Source organism: Psittacula echo, assembly GCF_963264785.1.
Source record: "Psittacula echo genome assembly, chromosome: 14".
Lineage (NCBI taxonomy): Eukaryota > Metazoa > Chordata > Aves > Psittaciformes > Psittacidae > Psittacula > Psittacula echo.
The window spans coordinates 886357-912236 of NC_137750.1; the positions used below are offsets into that span (position 1 = coordinate 886357).

Below are 25880 nucleotides of genomic sequence, written 5' to 3' on the forward strand. Positions count from 1 at the left end.
ACCCAGAGATTCATTCAGATTCTGACAGCTCATATAACTGAAAGCTTGCAGAAATAGAGATTTCTGAGTCTGCTTCCTGCCAGCTCTGCTGGCAATATCCTCAGTCCCAGAAGTGCAGGAATCCAGGGGAAAAGTGGCAGAGTTTCCAATGCAATTGGTTTCTCATCACCTGAAGAGATTGTCTCATATAAATATTCAGACATAACACTTATTTCTTTCTGAAGTTTATCTGATCTGTTACAGCCAGCTTTGGAAAGCAGCTCTGTTTGTCTTTGGTTTAGAAAGGTGTCTTATGTAATATTTTATACTAATATACTCTTTAAATAATAAATACAGCATTGAAAATAAATGGAGAATGTGCCATGCATAACCACCTCAGTGGCTAGATTGGCTTTGCATTAGAGTACAACAACATCCATCCATTATACTAAACAGATTAATAAAACTAAGCATATCCCGTAAAATAGTATAAAACCCAGACACAGGAAAATTTATGCCCAACAACAAAAGTTGGAGTATGCTCTTTGAGTTTCCTCCCTGCTAATTGCGATTGCTTTCCCTGGCGACTTGCAGTCTTAGGTTAAATTGTCATGACTGCTGATGTGCTTAAGTGGTAGATACAAGCAAGACTGATCCTGTATTCAGGATGCAAAGTTCTCTCTTAATATTTATGTCTAATTAGGTGTAAGATTAGGGACATATCTATTTGCTATAAAAAGATGATCTCTCCAAGTTACAGTTGGTTTTCCCACATAAATATAAACCGGGGATTAAACCAGAGGGTTTAAATGCTATTAAAATTCAGCTGTCCACATTTCTAATGATATTTCCTCTTAGCAGGACTGATTTTCGTGTAGAGCTTGCCCACGCATGAATAGTCATTAATAACACAGAAGAAATACACAAAACAAGTACAGTGGGGAACACTGGGTCTTTCAGAAGTGCTGAAATCTGAGACACTGATGGGGATCAGCATTTTTGCAAACAGAGCTTTGCATTTCCAGACCCCGTTAGTAGCTGTGTTACTGCTCCCATCTGAGTGGCATTACGGGCCAGCTCCTGGAGAAGTTATATTTATAGTCAATATATTAAAACCAGTTGTTTACCTTCCTGCTTAATTAAAGCTTTACTCCGTGAAGGCTATATCTCCCCAGTCTGCCGTACCCACGGATAGTGTTTCTCCATGGAAAGATCAGGGAATACTTCTCTTTTTGCATCCAGAGGTTTTATGGCTGCGTTGAGTGGTGATTAATTTTGCACGCCTAGAGAACATCCTTCTGCTGTTGACTGCTGAAGGAAACCCATGGAGTAATGCGTGGGTTTATCTTGTTCACTATTATTTCTACTGATATTTGTCTAAAACAACAGATCAAAATCCGTCAGTGTCTTTTCTCTGTATACCCAGGTGATGTTTTAAGAAGCCTGGAGAGCAGGCTGCCATTTCCCCCAAAACCAGCAATGTCAATAGCTTCTGTCAGCAAATAAAACCAGATTTGTTGGTTGTCTCCTGGGCTTCGGTATCATCCATCCTGCTAGCATCAATCACCCTGTCTGAAGCAGTAATCATCTCCTACCACTCTGTTCTGTGTAGAGGAAGCAGCAGGTCTAGAATCAGGAGGCTCATGTTCCTTGTGCAGGTGTAAATTATGAGCTGACTCCCCAGGAGTTGCATCTCCTTTGGCTTACACCAAAGGAAACAAGCTCAGGGTCAGGCACCCAGCACTATTTGGGCTTGGCTCCTTAACCTCAGCCCAAAGAATATTTTTAGAGACCCCTGTGCAGACTTCAGAGCCTAATGATGGCTGGAGAGCCGTGTTCAGGATCAGAGACCAGAGCTGTACTGACAGTAGTCTTGATTCAGCAAGAGCCCAATGTCACTCGCAGCAGCTCGACTCCTCTTTGATATGTTCCCTTGTGACCCCTAAGAGCAGAGCTTTGTCCATTGCTGTGCTCATCAGTGCCACCTTTCCTTTGCTGACAGAGGGCCCCTGTTATACTTAATTTGTCGGTGACTCTTAAAACCAGCACCATTAACTGGGCTGAGAGCCGCTGGAGTCGTTCCACAAGTGGTAAGAAACCATTAGCTGGTCTGGGCTATTAGCTGGAGCTGCACTTCTGCTGGAGACCCAGAAGCAAAGGCCTTTAGGCCACTCTCAGATCAGTGAACCAGACAACCTAATACATGAGGTGGGTGTCCTAAACGATGTGAAATCATGCATTTGCTCGTTAGGTGCATATCATACAGGCTGCTCACACTTAATAACCTGCACGAATGAGGCCGTTTCCTTTAACTCCTCTGGTCAGCGTGGGCTGTGCAGAGTACCCAGGGAGAAATGCCCATCATCTGCAGGCTGAATCTTTACAGTTCTCCTCTTCTTTGCGTATTTTGCAGCTTTTCAAAGGCAAGTTTTTTGTCTGCCAGGGGGAGGACACCAGAAACATCACAAATAAATCGGATTGTACAGAAGCAAGCTACAAATGGGTCCGGCACAAGTATAATTTTGATAATCTCGGCCAGGTATTAATAGAATGGTAATCTGCTTCTTTGCTCCTTTACCTCCTTGACTTAAAACCTGTGCGTTATTATCCCATGGGATTTTCTTACAGGGCACTACCAGTCGCTGTAAAGATTCAGTTCACATACACAGCATTCTGTCTCTGTAAATCCCAAAGGTAGTGTTTCCAAGCAGGCATACGCTTCTTTTTGGAACAGAACAAGCACATGTGGCTTTGTGGAGTACTTAATTGCTTCACTGCTACATAACAAACTGAATGTATCTTGCAGAAGGGCTTGTCTAATAGAGCCAGACAATTTCAACCTTCTCTGCAACACAACCTTATTTTAGTAGCATGGTAAGGACTAATTAGTGGGGAGAAGTGGAGACCTGGAGGGTAGAAATGAAACTGCTTTTGTCTTCTGCTTTGTGGTTTCTGAATTAGTGCTCATTGCTGAACCAGGGGTATTGACAGGTTCATGCTGCCAGGAGAAACCTTGGGCATCAAAGTCCCCCGTTATCAGGCAGGTAATGATAATCCTCAGACAGGAAAGGGCAAAGAGGGGTAAAATATTACAGTAAAAGAACTTTAGTGCAACTATGTCTAACTTTTTTCCCATGCATTTCTAGGCCCTGATGTCTCTCTTTGTTCTGGCCTCCAAGGACGGGTGGGTGGATATCATGTACGATGGCTTAGATGCAGTGGGAGTTGACCAGCAGGTACGTGTTCTAGTAAAAGCTCTGTGAGAAATGAGTTGTCAAATGTTGCACATTCTGGCTCTTGTTTTGCAAAGTACTATTGGCTTCCACAGTCAAATGAGGTTATGGGGTTAGGACTAAGGGAGGCATTTAACCCAACTCTTCGGGCATGACAAGGAGTCCAGTGAGAAGTTGGGATTTGGACCTCACCTTTTTCATACAGATTTTGCAACACGACTGATGTAACGAGCGTTAGGAGAACTGCACCTATCAAAGAATGGTTTGACTTTTTAAGCAATTTAGGCATTTCAGGAGAAAAGTGCTTTGCGTAGGTACAGGTTTTCAGTGAGGGATTTACAATAGCTGCAGAGCTGTCCTGCTGTTGGCAGAACAGAGGTGGTTCCTTTCTAAAGTTCTATGTGTTTTGCGAACATTCATTTAAAATGTCTTAGAGAGCTTTAATTTCGGTGAAGAGCAGAGCGCACTGAGCTGCCTGAAAGGGGCACCCACAGCTTTTGCATGGGCAGCAGCATCAATTTGCTCCCTTCTTGGTTTTTTGAGGTTCAGTTGACATTTGCCTTGCTCCACTTTGCAGCCAGTCATGAACTACAATCCATGGATGCTCCTTTACTTCATCTCCTTCCTGCTGATCGTGGCCTTCTTTGTCCTCAACATGTTTGTGGGGGTAGTGGTGGAGAACTTCCACAAGTGTCGGCAGCATCAGGAGGAGGAAGAAGCAAAGAGGCGGGAGGAGAAGAGGCTTCGCCGGCTGGAGAAAAAGAGAAGGAGTAAGGAGAAACAGATGGCTGGTCGGTAGTCTTTCCACATCTTTCTGAGTCCTGCTTGACCTTCCACACAATCCCCTTCTCCCTCCCCTCCCTGCCTCGTGTCTGGTGATCCTTCCTCTCCCAAAAAGCATGTCCAGCTATAAAATTTGCATGAAGGAAATAGCATCGTTTTAGGCTGAACAAGGAGCCATGGAAGCCTTTTTAATGGCTGCATGATTTGCAATGACCTTTCCATTGGAGGTTATTGAAATTAAAATGTAATAGTAATCAGACCTGGAGCTTCTTGGATAGCAGAGCTCAGTGTTACACAAATAGTGACAATTGCAAAGATCAGCAGTGCCGGATGGCATCATAAATCTTCTGAGTCATGAGCACTGTTGCTTGATAACTGGATTCACTATTTAGTTTATTACAGCCTTGTAATGCCACAGTGATGTTACCTGTCCCATTTATCAAGCCGGTTTATTTATTGGCGCAGTAGCACCACTGCGATTCAAGAGTGTAATAAAATAATGGATCCATCCCATTCTAGTAATGCTTAAAAACTCCTTAGAGAAACATATCAATGCATTTGCTTGAGAAATACAGATTAGAAAAAAAAGCTGTTGAGGAGAGTAACTAACTAGACAAAATAGCACTGATGCAAATTGAACCTAACTCCAAAAGGGATGTGCAAGCTGGCAGCCTTGCCTAGAGATGGCTTTACAGGTGAAAGGAGGCTAGATCTCCACTCTGCCAACAGTCTCCAACCTGACACTTGTCTCTCAGTCTTTTTGTTATTTTATTGTTGGCCGAATAAGTAAGAAATAAGTCAGCCAGAGGCCACAGGTCGGAAGTCCTCTTCTTCTCGCATGCTGTCTTCTGACTGAACTTTCTCCATTGCCCTTTGTGTCCATGGCCTCACACTTTCCCTCCCTGGTCAGTCCGTCTGCTGCTCTCTCCGTGTCCCCTTTCACATCTCTTTTCTATCTTTGACAGACTTCTGTACTGTTTAAGAGGCTGTCTGATCAGGCACTTGTTCCGAAAGCTGGTAATATTAAGTCTGATTTATTGTTTTCAATAGTCTCAAAGGTGTTTAAATAGCTGTGACAGGCTTAACCATGCAACCATGTACTACAACGGTGTCTCAGTCTCTCTCAGTTTAGCACTTACCCAGCACTTTCCTTTGGTCACCTCTTTGAGTCCCATGGGCTTCACAGGTTTTGTAACCAATAGGATGTATCACACCAGCCTCTGGACATCAAACTTCAGTTTATGCCAAGAGCCTGGCTTCCCTGATGATCAGTGGAAAGATGGAGGCTTCCCTCACGAGCGGTGGAGGACACGTTAGACTGTTCTCAGTTAAGTGGGATACAGATGGAAAGAGTTTTTTGTTGCTGTTTTTCACATCAGGGAAATGCCTAGAAAGCTCTTTCAGTCAGTCCAAGCTCCCAAACACAGTTGCAGACTGATGAGTTAGAAAATGCTGTTAAAAGCTGGATAGAAAGATCCCTATTTAAAGTTGCAATTTTGGAAAGCAGGCATTTCTCTAGAAGAGAAATAGATGTTTAGTTATTATTAATGACCTTATTTATAATGCTAGAGGAGCTAGATGAAGAAAAGACATAAGCCGGGGCAATTTCCCAGTGGGAAGGAATCACAAACCATCCTTGGAGATGTAGTTATTCATTCAGTCCTATGAAATGTCTAATTAAAGAGGCAATAAACAGCTATTTTACTGAGGATCAAATATTGCTGAGTATTCAATTGCCATAAAAACCTTTCAAGAGCAAAGTATGAAGCCCTCCAAATCACTTCAAAACAGTTTTCCCAATTCGCGTTCAGTGAAATGTTGGTTTTAATTGACCGTGTCCAGCTTTGCCCTCAGAGGCAACAGATGTCATTGCTTAGCTCTATTCTGCATGGTGGAAACTTGCAGATGATACCAAAACTAGGGCTTTGATTACGCCAGCAACTCCATGGCAGTTCCTTTAGCTGGGCTTCCTGAGTGTCCCCAGATGCCCAAAGCAACCTATCAATGTCAGACATAGACATCTAACCGGTTGCACAGTCATTTTTGCTTGTAGACACTTCAAATGCATTTGAACAGTTGGAAACCAGAAAAGCGTATGAAATCCCAGCTCACATGATGTAGGCAGATGCAGGAGTGGTTGCTGTAAGGTGCTGGCCCAGCGGGATGTGTATAAAGTCTGTCCTTCAGAAGTGTCTTCTTCATCATCATTAAGTGATGGGGTTCTGAGGGATCTCTTGGGCTTCCACCTGTGTATGTGGGAGAAGCACAAGAGCCCTTTTCCACAATGAGCTGGTGTACCTGAGCCCACCCTCCATGAGGCACCAGGAGAGTATCCTGCAAGGAACCATTCCCATTAGAGGCAACAGAGAGCCTGAGAGCCGCAGGGACCTCTGCAGGGGAAGGGAAGTCTTGCCGTGTATCCTGCCGGGTGATTAACGCCGTTTCATTCTTTTAGATCTAATGCTGGATGATGTATTAATGGAGAGCTCAGCCAGTGCAGTGCAAGGTACTGGGAAGTCGGCACGTCTCGTCCCACTTGAATGGCAGTGCTGTGTCACTAACGGCTGGCCACCGCTGCTGTGAGGCATCCCACTAAACCGTGTGTGTGGTGCAAAGCTCGTTTGCTTACTTCATGGCACACGCATATCATTCTGAGCTGCAGGTCTGCAGACCTGGCTCAGCACTGACACTTGCAAAACTTTAATTTACCCCTTGATCATGTTATGTTCTTCAGTATGATTTTGGTTTTCCTGGTTTTCATTAAGTCACTCTTGGACTTTTCATGGCTTTATTTTTGTTCTCTTTTTTTTTTTCCTCGTTTCTTTTCTTTTTTTCTGGATTTTTTTCTTAGAGAATAATGACTGGACTGTGAAACGGGCCCTTTATTGTTTAGCTTCCCAACCACCAGCTTAGGAGTCTCTGAATAACTGGCAGGATTGTCTCTGGAAGGCAGGCAGTCTAGCTTAGGAAAGTTATTCATTATTCTCCAGCCCTTCCTCACTGCTTCGCTTCAGGGAGGCACAGTATTTTGTGAGCAGGGTAAAACTCAGTATAGTGCAGAGCTTCAACCCCACACCAGCCCTCAGCATGGGTTGGGGTTCAGCCCTTGTGCTGCCCAGCTTGTAAATTCTTCGTATTGATTGGAAGTCGTTTGATCCACGAGGTATCTTGTGAATTAAAAGAGAGAAAGATGCCACCTCAAAGCCTTTCCAGGTCTTGGTGGGGTTGGACCAGCTGGGCTAAACACTGCTGGGGGCTTGACCTGGTTACCCAGACCCACTGCTTGCTCATGTCACCCTTTCCTGTCCCTTCTTGCCAGGATGATGCTCAGGGCTGCCAATCTGCCCCTTTGCTCTTTTTATTTCTAGGAGAAGCTTTGATCTGGCAAGCATTTTGTTTAATTCATAACTTATGAATATTAGCCTGAATAATTAAAGAGATGCCAACACAGAAACAAATATAGCTGTAATTTTCAACAAAAATAATACGCTAGGAAAATTGTGCCATTAAAACTCTCACCTGTGAACAAGCTCCCACTGCTTGAGATGGGAGCTTGGCTCCATCCATCTCTCACACATTGCAGGGAGTTTGATTCAATACAAAGGTGAGGGCTATTGGCCTTCACTGCAGAGGGTAACTCGAGGAGACAGAGGTTCCTACCTTGTCTTTCTAAGGCCTTGTTAAACTTTATCACAACATGCTTTAATAAATCCTGAATCTCCTTCCCATTGCCATTCCTGGTATTTTTATCTCTCTGCTTTCAATCCTGCTCTTCTTGGGAGGCCTCCTGTACTCTCCTGTGAAACAGGGCAGCAGGAGGGGATGTGCTGCCACTGGGTTTGGGGTCTGTTTATCTGTTCTTCTATTTATTTGGTTGTGGCTCCTCTCCTGGTCCTACAGAGCCACATCAAGGCTGCCTAATTTTTAAGGCATTGAGCTTATTCCGAATTCCTTCATTCTCTTGCGCAGGCTCAGAAACACTCGGAGTTTGCTTTTAAAACCTGGTCAATTGTCAGGTCTGTGCTTTGTGTTTCCTTTTGTTGCCTTTTCTTTGGATCCGGTGGTAGTGCATGTGCCATGCTGCTCTTCAGGCACTGGCATGAGGGAATAGAAAGGTTTTATTTCGGAACCTCACTGTTGGGAATATGAAGGAATCAGTCCCGGGTGCTGTAGATGAACCTCCTGTGGTTCAGTGAGAAATCTGAAGTTGTGACCTCAAAGCTTCCACACATCTCTGCACTTACAGGGCTTCTTTTCTTTCTGTGAAGATGGGATAGAGTATTGTGTGTGTGTGCATGTGTGCTGCTGCCTGGTGCTTAGTGAGATATTATAATTTTAATTTTTCCTTTTTTTTCCCCCCAAAGTCTACATTCTATCACAACTGGAATCTTCTCGGTGGAAATAATTTATCATTTTTCATTTTATTTTATTGTTATTTTTCAGTAAATCCATTCAGTACAATAAAAGCCAAGTCAAACGCTGTGTTTAAAACAAAAAAGTTCCTTCAGTGCAAACTACTTCTTAACCTAATAATATTCTTGATACAGTTTGTAAATCCAGCTGCGTCACGGGCTCATTGCTCACTTGTTTGCTGCTGTCCTCCAGATATACTCAGACCCAAAAAGTAGTTAATTTCCTTATTATAGGAGAAAGAAGGAACTGGAGGAGACAGTAATGGAATTGTCCCACTCTCGTGAATTCCAATTTCCTGTGCCCACACACCTCCGGTTGAAAGCCACCTCGGGGAAAGTGGCAATTTCTCTCTTGACAGGGCTGTATTCAGAGGCTGCTGCTCTTCAGAGATATTTTGGAGCCACACGCCCAGCCTGATTCCCCCTAAGAAAATACAGTTAATGGGAAGAAAGTGACCTCAGCCCCATGTCCCTTGGTGATGGCAGAGACTGGCCAAGCCCTGAGACCCTCTGGCTGTGGCACAGCAGGGCAGAAATGATGCCTTTAGTGCTGCTTTGCTGGTCACTGGTGCCACTTCATGGGTCACATCCTGGAGCTGTCAGAAGAAGAACAGCACACGGTTAAATGCCCCAAACCTGGGCTGTGATCGCTAAACCCAAAGGGCACCTGGCCTGGGGGAAGTTAGAGTGGGATTAGGAATGGGAAATGTTTATCGTGCAACAGCAGTGTCATTGCCTTTCCAAATGGGCAGGAGAGGATGGCGATGAGTTTGAGCACCCCAGGACACAGGCTGGGGCTGCTGTGCTCTGCCTCCCAGCCCTGGAAAAGGGGGATCAGTTATCCTGCAGGATGATGCCAAGAGAAGCACAGAATGTGAGCTTGAGTTGAGCTGCAAAATCTCCTTCCTACCTGGGTTAGGAGACTGCTCAGGATTCGCTATCTGAGCTGGTCTTCTCCTCTGTAATGGTATCTAGATTTGAGCCACTTCTCCTCCCTCCTGGCCTCCAGCCATGGTGAAGCAGCTTGATTTACACCCTGTTTACCAGCCTAATGTCTTGTAGTGGGCTTTTGCTGTATTTCTCCATCTCCTCATACTCTCATTCTGCCAATTCTTCTTTGTTCGTTTGCTCTCCTCCTCTTTTCTTTAATGCCATGTGTGCCGGGAAGCCAAGTTAACCTTTCCAGTAATAACCAAGACTAACCCAGAGCTCTTGTTGTTCTTGACACAGTGTATTGTAACAGTACAGTAATGTGGTGTTGTGTTAGTTGTGGAGTTCACCACCTGGAGTTTAACAGATGTCTGTATTTCCCAAGATGTTGGTATTGTTTAGATCTTTACTGCATTAATTAGAAATGATACTGTGTGATAAGGGGCATGGGATTTGTACCTGGGTCATTCTACATGAGCAATACCCAAATTCTCTGTAAAACTGATTGGGTTAAATACATGGAATTTATACAATAGCAAGAAAATGATTTATCTGTTCAGAAAGTTCCCTGCCTACCTAGACACAGTAGGTATTTACTGATAGTCCTTGGACAGCATGTGAGCTTGCGTGTGGTTCATCTCGTCGTAGTATCTCTATTGCACTAATGTGCATGGCTGGCATGCGGAGATGGATGTAGTGAGTGGTGGCAGGATTCATAAGCAGGGTTGACAAATCCCCTCTTAACAAAGATAATGGGGAAGGCTGAAACATTTACTAGTGGTAATTTTCCAAGGCTGCAAAGGCATCTGCAAGAGCAGCATCCAGAGACGTTTGGCTGTGGAAACCTGGGGGAATGTGCTGGGAAAGGTTGAAAAGGAGCTTTGGGAGAGAGGGAGAAGCCTTTGCAGCTCTATGAACAATTAGCAACCCTGCTTATGGGGTCATGCACTGGCTAATCCAGGTGCAGGAGCCCTGCACAGGAGACATTTTATAACCTCTCTCTAAATCCTCTCTCTTTTCTAACAGCGTCGGTGCTATTCTGTAGGATTTGGAATTACCTGTCAATCAAATCTAAGAAAAAATTAGAATTCCAGTGTAATTATTCATAAGTAAATCCATTGCAAGAAAAGGCAGAAACATTGACATTTTTCTTTTGAATGTGAATTATACATAAATGCAGAAGTGAGTGATCCAATTACAATGGTGTTTCTTTCCGAGATGATAAGTTGGTTCATGAAAATAGGTCCTATTCCTAACCTAGTTGTATTCAAACATTTTAGTTAATTTGCTACTCATAATTCAGCATAATGTGATCGAGATATCTTGACTTTATGGAGATTTATGCAGATTCTGAGATATCTGACAAAGTCTTAGGAGTGAGTCAGCAGTTACCAGTCGGCCTTTTTGTAAGCACTTAATAGATTCACATAAAAATCCATTTTTTAGACCTTTTCATCAATATTGTACGTAGCACTCGTGCGCAGATCACCTAAAGCACACTGCAGATCAGAAAGTGAATATTAATTTTGCCTTTCATTTGACGACACTGAGGCAGAAGTTTGGGTGTTCCAAATCCCTACAGAATAAAACTGCTGAATGATTTCTCTCTGGTTCCTGGGCTGCAAGGGAAAGGTCTGTCTTTATGGAGGACCCAAACTCTGATTTTTCAGGATCCCATCATGAAGCAGGAAGCACATGAAACCATTAAATCTGTGGGTTTCACTGCAATGTCATTGGCTACTGACAAAATAAATTCTATTTCCAGGCAAAATTTAACCTTCTAAAATTAGTTTTCCCCGGGGGCAACCCAAACCTCTGCTTCCTGGCTTCATTCTCCCAACTTTTTTGCTCAGAATCATGTATCAAACTGTACATTTGCTCAGCAGCACTAAATATCAAGCCATGTAATTCTTACAGCTCGATAATTTTCATAACCAGTTGATCATCTAATTATGAGAGCAATATTATACCCTGACATATTCAAGACAGTCCTTTCCACTTCAATCTGCATTATAATGCCGCCTTGAAAATTGTACTGAATTATATACTCAGCCTTGGCATTTCCTCATTAGAGATTAGGTGAGTAAATGAGTTTATCTCTAGGAACATTCGGGGTCTAAAGAGCATGTGTCATCCCCGAGGCAGCCAAACATGGGAATGAGTTGAACAGTGAAATCTGTACTTTGATAATCTTGTCGAAATGGAGGATCATTCTTTTCTAATCGCTAAGGCTGACTGATCAGTTTTCCTTGGTATTTTTATGGACCATTTTTCAGGGCTCTGACAGCCAAAGCGCTGAATTTTGTTCTCTCCGCGGTTTAGTGCAAAGAACGTAATATGTCTGAATTACGTCTCTTTCAGAGACCACCGCTAACACAATGGCCTGTATTTTTAAGCCATTGTTAGTGAAATCTGTCCGTTAATTGGGCTTTTCAGATAGTTTGGGCACATTTAAGGTCAGCAGAAACAAAAATTATTGTTTTAGTTTAAGTTTCCCTACAGGGAAAACATCCTTTAGCAGCACAATAGTCCCAGCTCACCTCATCCCTGATGCCGTAAGGCTGAGTATAGCGCATGTCCCACTGAAGATGTTTAATGGATGTAAGATGACGGGAGCCCTGCTGTGTATTAAAAATGGTAACATGCCAGCAAGAAAAAAGGAAATGAAAAAGACAGCATGTTGCTGTAATCAGTCTAGAATTTATCATCTTTGGAGTTGGAAAGTGAGGGGGCATTGACTCCAGAAAGACGCAGAGAAATGACTTGACGTGCCTCTCCGCTCTCCTCCTCCCTGCTGCAGAAGCACAGTGTAAGCCCTACTATTCGGATTACTCCCGCTTCCGTCTCCTGATCCACCAGATGTGCACCAGCCATTACCTGGACTTGTTCATCACCGGAGTGATTGGCCTCAATGTGATCACCATGGCCATGGAGCACTACCAGCAGCCGAAGGTACTGGGACAGAGATGGGGGGAAAGTCGGGAGGGAGATGGCCAGCCATGGTGGGATCTGCTGACGGGCAGAGCTAAGGCCAGTTTTGCTGTTAGACTTTGGGTCCCCATTCACCATGCTTGTCCTATCCCTTTGTCCCATGGAGGATATCCATCCTGCAGCTGGCTTCCATCTTAAACCATGGCTTTCATTACCTGGATCCCATTTCACTTCTCCCTTCTAGTTAAATGCAAATGGACTGCTTTGAAAATGAGGATGGGAACACGACCGGTTTGCTTAACATGATCCTCGTTGAACTCTTTTATTTGATTTAAGTTTTCCAGCAAAAAAAAATAAAAAACAGAAAAAGGAAAAATAATATAACCATTTGTTAAATGTTTCTTTTTGCAGAGTTTCTTCTAAATCCCCAATGTCCCATAGAGCCTGGTTTTCACAGGCACTGGATTCCATGGTGGTCTTTGAAAACCAGTTTAACATATTAGGGCAGTGTGTTCCTGGGTCTTTGTCATACTCTGAAAATAAAAACAGCCTGTCCTGGGATGTCAAGTCTCTTGTGCATAAGAATGAAATGGAAATAGCTGCCTTTGCCATATAACTTGTACTTTATTAACCGCTTTCAGCATGAATAACTGTAACACACAATAGGAGAAAATATTCTTTAAGACTAGACAGGACTTGAATACTTAATGTAAAAAAAAAGTAAGACTTGTAAACGAGGGGGAAAATATCCTGCAACCTATCGTAAAGAAGCCAAAAAGTGAAAGGGCACAAGCCCAATTTATTTCTTCTGTTCAGGTCACCTTTAAATACTGGAAGGCTCATTGCATGATTCAGTCATTTGGTGATGAAAAAGGTTGTTGGCCAAGGAGCCTGTCCTGGAACAGCTCTAGGGCTTGCGTCTCACCGCAGTCGTTTTGCAGCTCCGTTTTCTCTTGTATTATAAAAATGTTGGGCAGGCTTTTGTTTTTAATTTTCTTTAGGAAAATAACACTTTGTCTCTAAGCCTCTGGTATGCAGCATCTGGGTAATAACTCCAAGCTTGGGCTATGCTCAGTTGACAGCACGGTTAGAGCCATGCACGTGCTTGAGAGTCTTGCTGAATCAAAGCCCCGAAGTCGCTCTGGTCTGAGTGACTGGTGGCTGGAATCCTGCAGATACTTAAACGGCTTAAATGTACCAGGCACCTTTGTATCCAAGCTAATGATTGCTTGTCATATTGGTGCTGAAAGGGGTGGGTGGTGGGATACCCTGGGGTGCCCTGTGGATGCGATCCCAGGTGGAAATGCTACCCATAGGGAAGAGGGGCTGCAGTGTGTGGAGGTGGTTTGAGCAAAGAGCTACTGAGCAAAATCTGCTTTGCCAAATGAATTTGCTGGCAGAGCCCAGGTCCCTGCAGTATGACAGGGAAGCTCATTCGGAGACATGGCTTCCTTTGGTGGCTGGGCTTGTAATTCTCAGGCAGGTGAGGTGGGTTTTGTCCATGGATGCTTGAAGCTGAACTGTAGCACGAAGGCAAAGTGCATGGCTTAAACCCTTTCTGCTCTGGTATCTGCTGCTCGGGGATCAGCAAGTCTTGGATTTGGTCTGAGAGCACTCTGTTGCCACTTCCCAATTCCCTAACAGTGCCCTGGCCACAGTTATTACCATCCCGTTTGCCAGCAGTGAGGAATTATTTATGAGGCCACTCAGGATGCTGCTATCACAGTGCTCCTTTGCGAGCAGGACTTTTGGGATGAAATCACCTCTGATGTGGCTTAATGTCTGACTGTGGAAGAGTTGTCTCAGCCAGGAGGCACCTGTAGTTAATGGCCAGGCTGTGACCTCTGCAGAAGGAAGGGTGGGCAGAGGAAAACCCAAGGCACTCACTCCTGCTGGCATGCCATCCATGTCTCCTGCTCCTTGCCAAAGCTGAAGGTGAGGAGTGAATGACAGACTATCACAAAGAAGCCATTTGGCCAGCGCTTTCACGGACACAGCCAGCCCATAGCTCTTGCTGCAGTGCACAAATAAGCAAGTGGGATGAAATTCAGCTCTCTTCTGAAAGCACGGGGGTGTCTTGAGCTGCTAACACCTGCAAATGCAGCAGCTCTAACCACTCACCCAGGCAATCCCTGCTGGGGCTGAGTTACTGCCCTGGGGTTTGAGTTGTGCCATTGGTTTGTGTCAGCCTCTCCTGTGAATGATATCAGCTGGGCTGGGGCCAGGCATAAATGCAGCTTGTGCACTCCATGAAGCCCTGGGGCTTTTCCTTGGGACATTTATCATTGGAGAGAGACCACAGCTGGAGCCTTTATCTGTCATTTGGAAATGAGTAACTGGTGAAAGCAGGGCAGGTTTGCAGGCAGCAGATGTTAGTGTCTAACCCAGGTCCTGTGTCCACATCCCAGGTTCTTGATGAAGCCCTGAAGATTTGCAATTACATCTTCACTGTTATCTTTGTCCTGGAGTCTGTTTTCAAGCTCATTGCCTTTGGGTTTCGTCGCTTCTTTCAAGACAGGTAACAAAAGCTTCATCTTCTGTGGGGGAAGCAGCAGGTTTCTGGAGACACCTGCCCAAATTTGGTGTCCTGGACACTGATGCTTTTCCTGGTGCTGTCACTGATGTGTGAATGCTTTGTGGTGTGACTGGCTGAAACCTGGGTAGGTGAAGGCTTGGGATGTGAGTTGGAGAAGGGATCGGGCATGCCAAGGAGTGTAATTGCACCACTTTGGCCCTTAGGAGTGGACAAAACAGGCATGAGAATCACACCAAGTGGCTGGTTCTCTTCTCACACCAGTTGCATGTCCATATAATCAAGATGACCTTGTGAAGTGACAAAATGTATGCCAAGAGAGAGGAGCTGGTCGTGATTTATGCAGAGGCAGATGTAAAGCAGCAGATGAAATCACTTCTTCTTCTAAATGTTCACTCTCTTACCTCACAAATACAGATTTCTTGTCCTTGGTGAATCTTTCTCCTCACAATTTTGCTTCCTTCAATGCTAATACCAAGAGAGTTGGCACCAAGCAGGACTTAACACGAGCCCTTCAGCAGACAGGGCATGGTTTCACCCCTCTCCTCACATTTTGGGTGTTCATGTTGGGATTATGCCTCTCTCTGATCTGGCCCAAATCCTCCAGGTCTTTCCTTTTCCCAGCATGATTTTTGTTGCATGGGCTGGACGTGGAGGGGCTGGTTCCTTCTAGGGCTGAGGTCCATGAGTGTCATATCTAGAAGTGGCTGGAGAGATACCACAGCATCTCCCCTGATGTCTGCAGCCTCAGGGTAGGAAACTGCCAAGCTTTTGTTTCTGCTTCCCCTCAATCAAGAATATCTCTGGAATTGGCTGATTCTCTAACGAGATGCATTAGTTATAATGATTTCATAACATAACTGCATTTGTATAATACCCTCAGAAAAATGCTGCAGATTCATTTGAGTGCTAGAACCATTGAAAATGACTGGAATTTGTGTGAAACAAGCTACCTCCCTTTGCCAGCTTCTTGGTAGATGTTAAACTTCATTTTGTGTTGTCTCCAGATGGAACCAATTAGATCTGGCAATTGTGCTGCTGTCTATCATGGGCATCACTTTGGAAGAGATTGAGGTGAACGCTTCTCTACCGATTAACCCCACTATTATCCGAATCATGAGGGTTCTCAGGATTGCGCGAGGTGAGACAAATAAAGCAGAATTGACTTCTGTTTGAGGTGCAGGGTCCCCTCCAAGGGAGAGTCAAGCATTGGGAAACGGTTCTGGGGCACATCCTCATCACAATGTGCATAGTGCTGGTATCAACAGGCTGTAAACAAATAAAAGAACAATGGGGGAAAATACTTGAGAGGAGCCAAAAAACTGAGCCAAGTGACCATATGTTTCTATCTTAAGGGGACCTGAAGCCTGAGAGCTTAGAAATACAAGAGAAATAGCTATGGCTGTAATTCCCAGAGATGAACCTGGAAAAAATATGCCAGTCAAATCAAAGTTGCCTCTAATGGGGATTAGAGAACACAAGCTCAAGTACGTTTGCTTTAAAAGACAAGCATCTAATAAATTTAATTTCCTGTGGGACTTTACATCTCACCACTTGGTGACAAAGCATTCCTCATCACTCTGCATCCATCTGTCCCCTCAGACTTGTAACAACACGTACCTGAGTGGGGAAGCCAGCTTCTGCAGGGCATGAGTTTTCAGAACAGGATGGGCCAGATGCTGAAGATGTAAAATGTGAGTGCTCAGGCCCTTAATAAAGTACTCTCAGGCCCTCCTGAAGGGCAATGTTGTGCTGTAAGGCATAATTGCTCTGATTGCAGCCCTCATCTAAGCAAAGGAACTGGAGGAGAAATGGAATGCTGCTGTTTCTCAAAGTGGGGGAAAAGAGTGGTTTTCAGTGCATTGGATCCCTTTCAGAATTAAAAATACACGTGGTTTCCAATTGGAAAGAGATGTGTAAATCACTGAATCACATATGAAAATGGGTAACCTATGGAAGTGGGAAAGTAGTCCCAGGGCTCGGAAAGTATCTGCTCATAATAACTGGAGGAAGAAGATGGGTCCAACACAGATAACGTGGGGAAGGGAAAAGCCAGGGAGAACGATAACGCTTTCTCCACATCTCAGGCTAGGTGATGCTGCTATTCATGGAGTTTTGATAGTATCCAAGCAACCAGGAGCATTGTAAAAAGGCCAAGGATGATAGCAGCTAATGGAGAACAGTTGACATGATTTCACATTTCTCTTCCTATAATCTGTGGCTCCTGGGAGAGGGACTGAGTTTGTGCCTCCGTGCTAACACTGCTGTTACCATATTCCCAACATGTTTTCCGCAGTGCTGAAGCTGCTGAAGATGGCTGTAGGGATGAGAGCCCTGCTGGACACCGTGATGCAAGCACTGCCACAGGTAACCCACTGCCATATCAAACCACATCTCCTCTGGCCAGAGCTAATTTCCTATTGCAGAGGAATGCTAATCATTTTGTCTTTACTGTCATTAGAGAATCACATTTCCCTTCCGAAGCACAATCTGAGATACAGTCCTCACATTGAGGTCATTTTTCCCCTGAAGCAATTTAAGTTTTGGATTAAAGAATGCAGCAGGAAACAGGTCTGGAACAAAAAAATCAATGAATGTTCTTTTTGTGTGTGTGTGTTTTTTTCCCCCCGTTTCTTTTTCTCTTTCCAGGTGGGGAATCTGGGTCTTCTCTTCATGTTGTTGTTTTTCATATTTGCAGCTCTTGGAGTGGAGCTGTTTGGAGACCTTGGTGAGTCTTCCCGTGCCTGTGGAAGGGGTGGGTGAGGTGTGTGAATGGGGGGTCTCACGGCTGTGCTTGGTCCCACAGAGTGTGATGACACGCATCCCTGCGAGGGGCTGGGACGGCATGCCACGTTCAGGAACTTTGGGATGGCTTTTCTGACCCTCTTCCGAGTATCCACCGGAGACAACTGGAATGGGATAATGAAAGTAAGACACCCAAGGAAATTGAATATTGCCTATAACTGCTTCATTAGAAGTTGACCACTCTGCTCCAGACTGGTACTAATGCCCAACGAGGACACTCCTGCAATGAGTTGGTCTGTCTGTCCGTGTACTGGGCAAAGCCTCTAACATTTCTGTCCCAGCCATGCCATGTGTATGATTGCAGACTCTTAGTGTACTCCGTATATTCCCTTTTTTACCCTGAGAGAGCAACTCAAGAAGAAGGGAAAAAAAGAAAGGGACTTATGTCAAGTAGCACAAATTCAGCTCAGTAATATGCATTGGTTTTATTTTTTACCTTTGTTGGTACTACTTCGGTGTTTTGTTTTTGTTTCTGGGAAAACCCAGGTGTCTGAGAGAGAGTCTGTCTTAGGGAGCATCCATAAAGGCATGTTATTGTGAAGAAATCTGGTCTGTGAGAGCTAGGGTGCTAGCTAGTCTGCAGGAATCACTTCTCTGTTCATTTCTAGCTGTGGTGTGTGTTAAGTGACCAAACTCTTAATGATGGGGTGTGAACTTGAGGAATGAGTGTCTGCAGGCCCAGCTGCTGTGGGATAGTCGGTGGGCTGTAGCTTTGCCCTGGACTGTCTGCCACAATTGAGTATTTTTTGTCTAACCTGGTAAAACAGCCTTTCCTTTAGGAGCAGCAGGGTATTGATGTCTGTTGTTACACACATCAAGAACAATTGCGTCTGAGCCTGCTTGTGGTGACTAACGTGGAAACAAGGTTTTAATGGCATGTGTTTTGCTATTCTATACATGAAATTTGCCAAATCTTCTCAGTTTTCATGAAGGGAGAACCCATTGCAGCCAGATGACCAGATGCAGATGAGGTCCATGCTGGAACCTCTTCACATCCCTCCATCACTTCTCCCCTGTTTCTAGGACACGCTTAGAGACTGTGACCAGGAGTCTACCTGTTACAACACTGTCATTTCACCCATCTACTTTGTCTCCTTCGTGCTGACGGCCCAGTTTGTCCTGGTGAACGTGGTGATTGCTGTGCTTATGAAGCACTTGGAGGAGAGCAACAAGGAGGCAAAGGAGGAGGCAGAACTGGAAGCGGAGCTGGAGATGGAAATGAAGACAATCACCCCCAGCCAACACAGCCCCTCGGACATCTTTGCGTGGACAGGCAGCGCTGGTGGAGAGAGACCCGAGAGCCCCCAAGGATGTACCAATCCCATGCAAATCAAGGTAGATTCTCAGCACTCATTAGTTTACCCTACGGTGAGAATCTCAGTTGGAGGGTGAAGAGGGCTTGACCTGCATATCTGCTAGGGGAAGACATGCATGAGTCAGTGGAAGGAGTGAGTGAACTGTACGTCCAGGGCTTGTATTCCTCACTGTCTGCTCACTGACTGTTGCGTGGTGTGGGAATTGACGCTCCAGGTCCAGCCCACCTTGACGCATGTGTTTGGAGGTAAAGAGCTTTGCAATTAGTTCTGAAGATGTGCCCAAGCTGCCAAGTTCAGAGCTGGCTCCAAGTTTGCTCTAATTCAGAGTCTGGGCTAGGTCCTTTGTGATAGCATAAATCATGAGCATAATGTGTTTGCTTTTCTAATGCAGAGTGTGAACCACAACATAAAAGAGGAATAAAACTTGGCTAATCTTTGCTTAAGTATTAAATTTGTTTTATGTAACCTCAATTTAAAATCCATTCCCACTGTCAAGCTTGTAAGAAAAGATTATTTTAACAATAGAATAATCCAGAAGGGACTCAAACCTGAGCTCAACAGAACTGGTGGCAAAACTCCCACCATCAGGAACAGTGCCGGAGTAGGACTGTAATGTGGTAGCTGCTACCAGCTGCAATAAGTCTCTCTAAAGCACAGTTTCTGGATGAAGATTCAATTTGAGGAAGAAGAGGGGTGAGGTTGAGACCCAGACAGGTCCTTCGAGAGGGAATGGAATGGGAATTATGCAAGAAAAATGGTCCAGCTTTTTGTTTTAGGCTTAGCTGATTGCAAATCGGGTTAAACTCTACACAGACTCCATTAGCTTTTATTGCATCATGATTTCACAACAGCGTGTCTTGGCCTCTGCCTGGGGTGGACTAATGAGTATTCTAATGCATGAAAAACTCATTTATGCTCTTTAGTCCAAGGGTGGAAGAGAGTAAATCCCTGCTTAAGCTTTGTTTCAATTCCTAAGCTACTGGAAATTTCTGGTGCCATTAGGAGTCACTGAAGTCTGAGATGGAGGCCAAAGCTGCTCTTTAGCACAGGAAAAAGGAGTTCAGGGCAATATGGGGAAATCCAGATTCACTACATCATCTAGGAAGAAACAGCATGTCCCAACTGTGGTTGCACATGTTGAGCAGAGTACTGGCAGGCTGTGTTCGGCACTGTTGTCCTGCATCAGTACTCACACTGGCAAAAAGAGAAATGGCAAAAATGCAAGGCAAATCAGAGGGAAGGATGCCCTCAGCTCTTCAGGCTGTTAAACCTGCCCTCTCTGAAGGTGGCTTTGGAAAGGGTTTATTCCAGTCATAATCTCCAGAGTGTGATTGACTCAAAAAAGAAACCTCATAAACCTCCAGAGTTTATTCTGTTTAATCTCCCAGCCAAAATCTTCAGGACAAATCTGATGCTTGAGCACGAGAGCAGAGGAATACAATTCCCAGGACATGACTCTGCAAGGATATGTGGTCAGCATGCTTCTTTGCTTGCCTATTCCCCAGGATTTTTGCACCATGTGCTGTTTGACTGTAATGATGGTTCTCATTCCATTGTATGTAGTAGGCATTCCCTACGTGAAAAGTGCAATCCTTAAATTGCTCCCATGCTGCCTGCAAAAGCCAGACCTGCTCTGTATAACCTCCCATGTCTGTGCTGTGGCGAGCTGGTTTGAAGTTGGCCAGGACAACTGAGGCACCTCAACCCATGTCTGGCACATGAATTAGTCGCCTGATATTTGCCCATCCTGATCAGCTTTCATGGAGAGGATGCTCAGCCCCTCTTCAAGTCAGGTTATTTTAATTGATGTGCCCTCTGGATATGGATTTAGGTGTCAGGTGTTGGGTCCTCTAGCTCAGAAATGTGGACGATGGGTATAGGAACTTTACAGCAGTAGTGTTTACAGCACCAAGTACCAAGATGCTGCTCCACCAGCCCCTTTGTACAGCTCAGATCAGTAACTGGCCGTGTTTGCAGAGAGCAAGAGCTGTCCCCCAGAGGGTCTGAGAAAGCTGTCACTGCTCACCGTGATATTACTGCACTGTTCTCTCTCCTCTCCTGCCTCACCTCTCCTGTCCTGTTGTTTCTGTTCCTGCTGTTCACCCCTGTCTTTCCCACCCCCTCTTTTATTCCATTTCTCCCCCCTTTTGTTTGTTGGGTTTTGTACACTGTTCTTTTCCTGTCTCTGTCCCTCGCCTTTTTCCTCTCTTTTTGGCTTGCTCTCTCCTTCTGCATGTTATACACCACCCCTCCTAGGAAAGGCACTTGTTTGATACCATATCACTGCTGATCCAGGGATCTCTGGAAGGAGAGCTGAAGCTGATGGACAACCTTTCAGGCTCTGTGTACCATCATTATGCCCTCCCAGCTCCCGAATATTACAACTCTGAGAACCAGGTTAATATTCCTAATTTCCTGCAAAGTTTCCATCCAAACTCAATGTGACTGAGACCTTTAGTAGAGAGTTAATGTTCTTTATGTAATGTAGTCACAGGGATGCTGAAGCATAAGTCATTTTGGCTTTTTCTGTGGGAGTTGAGATAATGTCTTAGTTAATGATGTTGTATATCAATACAAGAGGAAAAGTACAGGCTCTGAGTCTCCCTCTCCGACACAGTAAGAAATTTTGCATTGGGATTTACTGTTCAGGAGTGTTGTTGGGAAAATATACAAGATCCTGTCTCCATCCTTCAGCGGAGTTCTTGTTTTTGGCTTTTTGTCTCCAACCAGGGCTTCATACAATGGCAGGACATGTGCGCAGAGCCTGAAGTATGGTGTGAGGTTTCCCTAGAGCAGAGCCTGAGCGGGGGGAGAGCATAAAATGCTCTTTACATTTTGTGCCTACCTACACTGCATGAAAATCCAGTTTCAAATGATTTTCCTAAAGAGCCTTTTTGCAAGTGGGTCATTGTAAACTAGATCCTCATCTCTGATCTAAACTGACTTTAGAAGGCGACGCAGCCCTTAACGATGTACTTAAGTAACCGTGTGCTCCAGTGCTTTCTTGAGCAGGGGCTGTAATGCTTGCTTGAAATTAGTTCATTTACTTCTCAGGATAAAATACCTACTTTCTCAAGCATGTTATTCTTTAGAGCAAATATTTTCCCTAAATCTCAGCAGTAACCATAATAATAATTCAAACATACCTAGTTTTCCCTGCAGTTGGAATTGAGCAAATTCCATATTCCTTCATATATTTTTTTTCCCCTCCCTTTCTGGCTAAAAATAGCAGTTTTTGTGTTAAATCAGTGTGCTTATTTATGAGCTTACTGACACTAAGTTATCCAACTCAGTGGTTCATTAGAGGAAAGGAACAAGCTCAGGTAAAATGAAATCCTACTGCAGGTATTTATATAGCAGGATAATACGTCTCCCTCTGATTGCCGTGTATCGCTTTCCAGATGGAGGTCTATTAAGCTATAGAGGAAGTGGCTGCCTCTAAGAGCTGCCAGAGGAATAGAGACAGTAGCTTTGGCGGGGAAGGCAGAGGGTCAGCACGGAACTCAGCGAGAGCTGTCTGGAAATCTGTTGTCACAACACTTTTCAATGGGAAGTGCTGCTGCAGCAAAAAAAATGGATTTGACATTTTTGTGATGAAAAAACCGTAACATTCCAGTTTCACTTTTTCTTTCAAAATTTGAGCTTGGGGTTCCACCCCCCCGCCCCCCCCCCCAATAATTAAAACCTGCATAAATCAGTTGAACGTTCCCAACAAAAGGTTTTGATGGCTTCAAACTCAATTTCGGGATCACGGAGGCTGAAGGGGGAATTTGATGTTTTGTTTACATTTTGGCTTTTCTGTTCACACCATTTGTCATGTTCTGAGGCAAGTCAGGAATTTAGAGCAGCGCTGGGACTTGCTGAAAGATACCTGATTAACAGCAGCTCCAGCAGCGCGGCTCCATGAGGCAGGAGCTGTCGGTGTCCACCAGGCTTTAGCACAGCCTTTCCCTGCATGCCTGGGCTCCGACTGGTGCCGCCCCATTAGGAATCACTGTCCTTGTGCTGCCAGCTTCTGCAGTGATGCTTTTTTGGGGAGCCTCATACGAAATCAGGAGGTCTTTCAAAGCATCTCTCTTATCCACTGCCAGCAGATGACTGTATTAGAGGAGATATCAAACCCAAGGTTAGATGAGAGGAGCCTGACCCTCTTATCTCAGCTGAAGTTTTGAGCCTCTCAGGGTTCACTCATCACTGGGTTTATTTCACCCTATCGATGCCATTGCTAAGAGTGAGGAAATCCAGCCCTTTAACAACTTCAATGCAACAGATCTGGGCCTCTGTGGTTTCTCTTGGAAGATATATGGTTGTTGAAAGACTTTTCAAGCATAGAGGATAGGGAAAAAAATGCACAGTGAGAAGTGAAAAGGAAGCACCTGATTAGCCACTTCTGTAGGATACCTGACGAAATGCTGCCCCAATGCCCTGAGCACCAGCCTTGGACACATACCCAGGGTGAGGATTTGCTGGGGGCTGAGCCTGCATTTGAGGGCGAACACCCCTCTTCGCAGTGCCTGGCAGCAGGGATGCTGCTCAAGGGGGAGATGCTGCAGTCTTCTTTTTCCTCTTTCTCTCCAAAAACCACAAGTGATGTCTCATATTTCCTATGTAAAGAGCTCTGTGTGTAGGGACAGGGCTTCATCAGCATTTTGATACAGAATTTTTTATCAGTTATTTGAATGCCTTCAGCAGGGATGCGTTCATGCAAGACACATCGGTACAGGGTTGTACAGTTATTGGTGCTTACCCAGGCACTGGAGGCTATTTAGCAGACCAAAACCTGCTGAAGGCACCAGGAAGGCATTTGCTGACTGAAATCAAGCCTTAAGTTTCTCCCTATCCCTCTTTAGCCATTCGGAACTTAATTATGGTCCCATCTGCCTCTTGGGGAGAGGGATGTCTCTATACCCTCCTTAAAGTGCAGAGAAGGACATGCTCTGTACCCCACCAGCAAAATGATTTAGGGGAATCTTTGTGGACTCAATTGGATTAGCCCAGCGGCCAAGAGAACAGCATAATTATTAGGTAGGAACAACTTCAGAGAAGTCCGAAGATCTTGAAGCCTCTTGTATTTGGTTATAGCCAAAAGGATAAATCTCTCTAGTATAAAAAGTAAAGTTACTTTTGGTTCTTCATCTAGACAGGAGAACAGCAAAATACAATGCTAGCATTAGTGTATGGTTTTAAACTCCCTCCCAGATCATTGGTAAGCGTTTAAGTATGAATGTCCCACTCTTCTTTTTTTCATTCCTTTGTTATATTTCATTTCTTTAACGTTCTGTCCCCAGTAACAATGTGCATGATGTAGCTTCTCCCACTGCAGGCTTATTGCTTTATGTCTAGAAGAATGTAGATTATGATACCTTTTGTTTTCTTTCTTTTCCAAAAGATTTGTTGTCCTGGTTTCTTATGCTTAATCATCTCTCCCTTTAGATCCCTCTAGCTGAGATGGAGGCTCTGTCTCTGACGTCAGATATTCTCTCTGAAAAGTCCTGGTCCTTAGCTCTGACGGATGACTCTTTTCCTGATGATACTAACACACACTTACTTAATGCTCTGGAAAGCAATGTACATACACTGGTCGCTGTATAGTCTGATGTTTACAGGGTTCGAAATACTGCTTCCGCCTCTCTACACCTGCCTAATGGCATTTTCTGTTCAAGCCCATTTCCAAATAGCACCAACCTTCCCCCTGAACAGAACGTTGTCCTTAATGCCATTAGGTCCTGGGTTGTTATAGCTCTTGTCCACAAACTTGGCTCCCTGTGAGGAACAAGTAGTTATTTCTATTTTTCCTTTGGTGTCTTATGTAAAACCAGTGTGTTTTGGACAAGTAAAATAAATAGTGAAAAAATGCTCTGGAAAGCAACAAGGTTGAAATTTCCTCCCCATCTGAAACAAATCAGTGATGCTGTGTGGAAGCAACACCCACGAGCTAATGGCTCGTGTCCTCTGCTGAGGGATCATCTCCAACCCTTTGGTTTGTACTGGATTTTTGTCTTTATGAACACAGGCACCACAAGGCTTCTTGTGTGACTGGTGCCAGACTGTTTGTTTTACAAATATCAGATGGGGATCTGTCTGAGATGCTGCTTGTTTTGGGAATTCTTACTAGCAGCCATCAAGCCAAAAACCAAAACAATGTTTGGACTCCTCTGTGTCTTTTTGAATGAAATAACCAGTATTTTGAACCCTGCCTTAACCATCTCCTCTTTGAAACATTAGACATTTTTAGCTGTGTAGCAGTCAAGTGCTTTTTTTCTGCTGTACAACAGACATAACTCCTTCTCCAGCGTTTTTGGATCATTCTTGTTTTCTTTGTTGTTGTTCATGTACTTGCCTTTGGATGTTTGTGTTGTTGATAAATTTCCTACCATCCGAGTCAACTGCCATCCTAATAGCACTTATTTGGGAAACACCTCTTAAACCGTGACAATATTTCCCATCATGCTTCATGGCATCATGTGCCAAAGATTTTGTGAACTACGTTTAACGCTTGTAATGGCCTTTTGGTTTCAAAATCAGTCTGGAGAGCTGGGCTGAGATTAGACAAATCTCTTTGACAGCACAGCAGTCCCAAGGGTATAACTGAAAGAGATGGTTTCTCTCCATAAAATGAAAAGCAAATCCAGGTTGAACAAAGTGTTCTGTGGATTTGTGTCAATACCAACAAAGTCAAAACAGTTTCCCAAACTCCTGAAACGCTGCAAGTTTTCATTGAGATCTTTTCTAAATGCAGCATTTTTATACTTCATTTAGACACAGCTTTAGTTGAAAACTATCTCAGAACGTTTTGTTTGACTCAAAATGGATTTGGGTTGGGATTTGGGGGGGGTGGGGTGTGTTAATTCATGGAAAACTCAGATTTGATTTTCAGTCAGGCCAAAACGACATGTTTTTCAAACCTAGCAGTGAACTGAACAGTCATGTGCTTCCACTGCTCTGTTTGTGAGCTGGG

At 44.3% G+C, this 25880-nt stretch overlaps 1 protein-coding gene across 1 annotated transcript in view; it reads left to right on the top strand.

Annotated features, from left to right (window-relative positions):
• CACNA1G (calcium voltage-gated channel subunit alpha1 G) overlaps positions 1-25880 on the top strand; it is a gene marked incomplete at both ends in the record, with an annotated part of 137925 nt that overhangs the window by 102979 nt on the left and 9066 nt on the right. Inside the window, 13 exons of the mRNA XM_080629628.1 lie at positions 2393-2518; positions 3126-3215; positions 3790-4003; positions 6451-6501; positions 12138-12289; positions 14677-14786; positions 15809-15942; positions 17098-17168; positions 17451-17529; positions 17608-17729; positions 18630-18974; positions 21179-21319; positions 24356-24490. Coding sequence (XP_080485754.1) covers positions 2393-2518; positions 3126-3215; positions 3790-4003; positions 6451-6501; positions 12138-12289; positions 14677-14786; positions 15809-15942; positions 17098-17168; positions 17451-17529; positions 17608-17729; positions 18630-18974; positions 21179-21319; positions 24356-24490 — 1770 coding nt within the window. The remainder of the gene's footprint in view (positions 1-2392; positions 2519-3125; positions 3216-3789; positions 4004-6450; positions 6502-12137; positions 12290-14676; positions 14787-15808; positions 15943-17097; positions 17169-17450; positions 17530-17607; positions 17730-18629; positions 18975-21178; positions 21320-24355; positions 24491-25880) is intronic.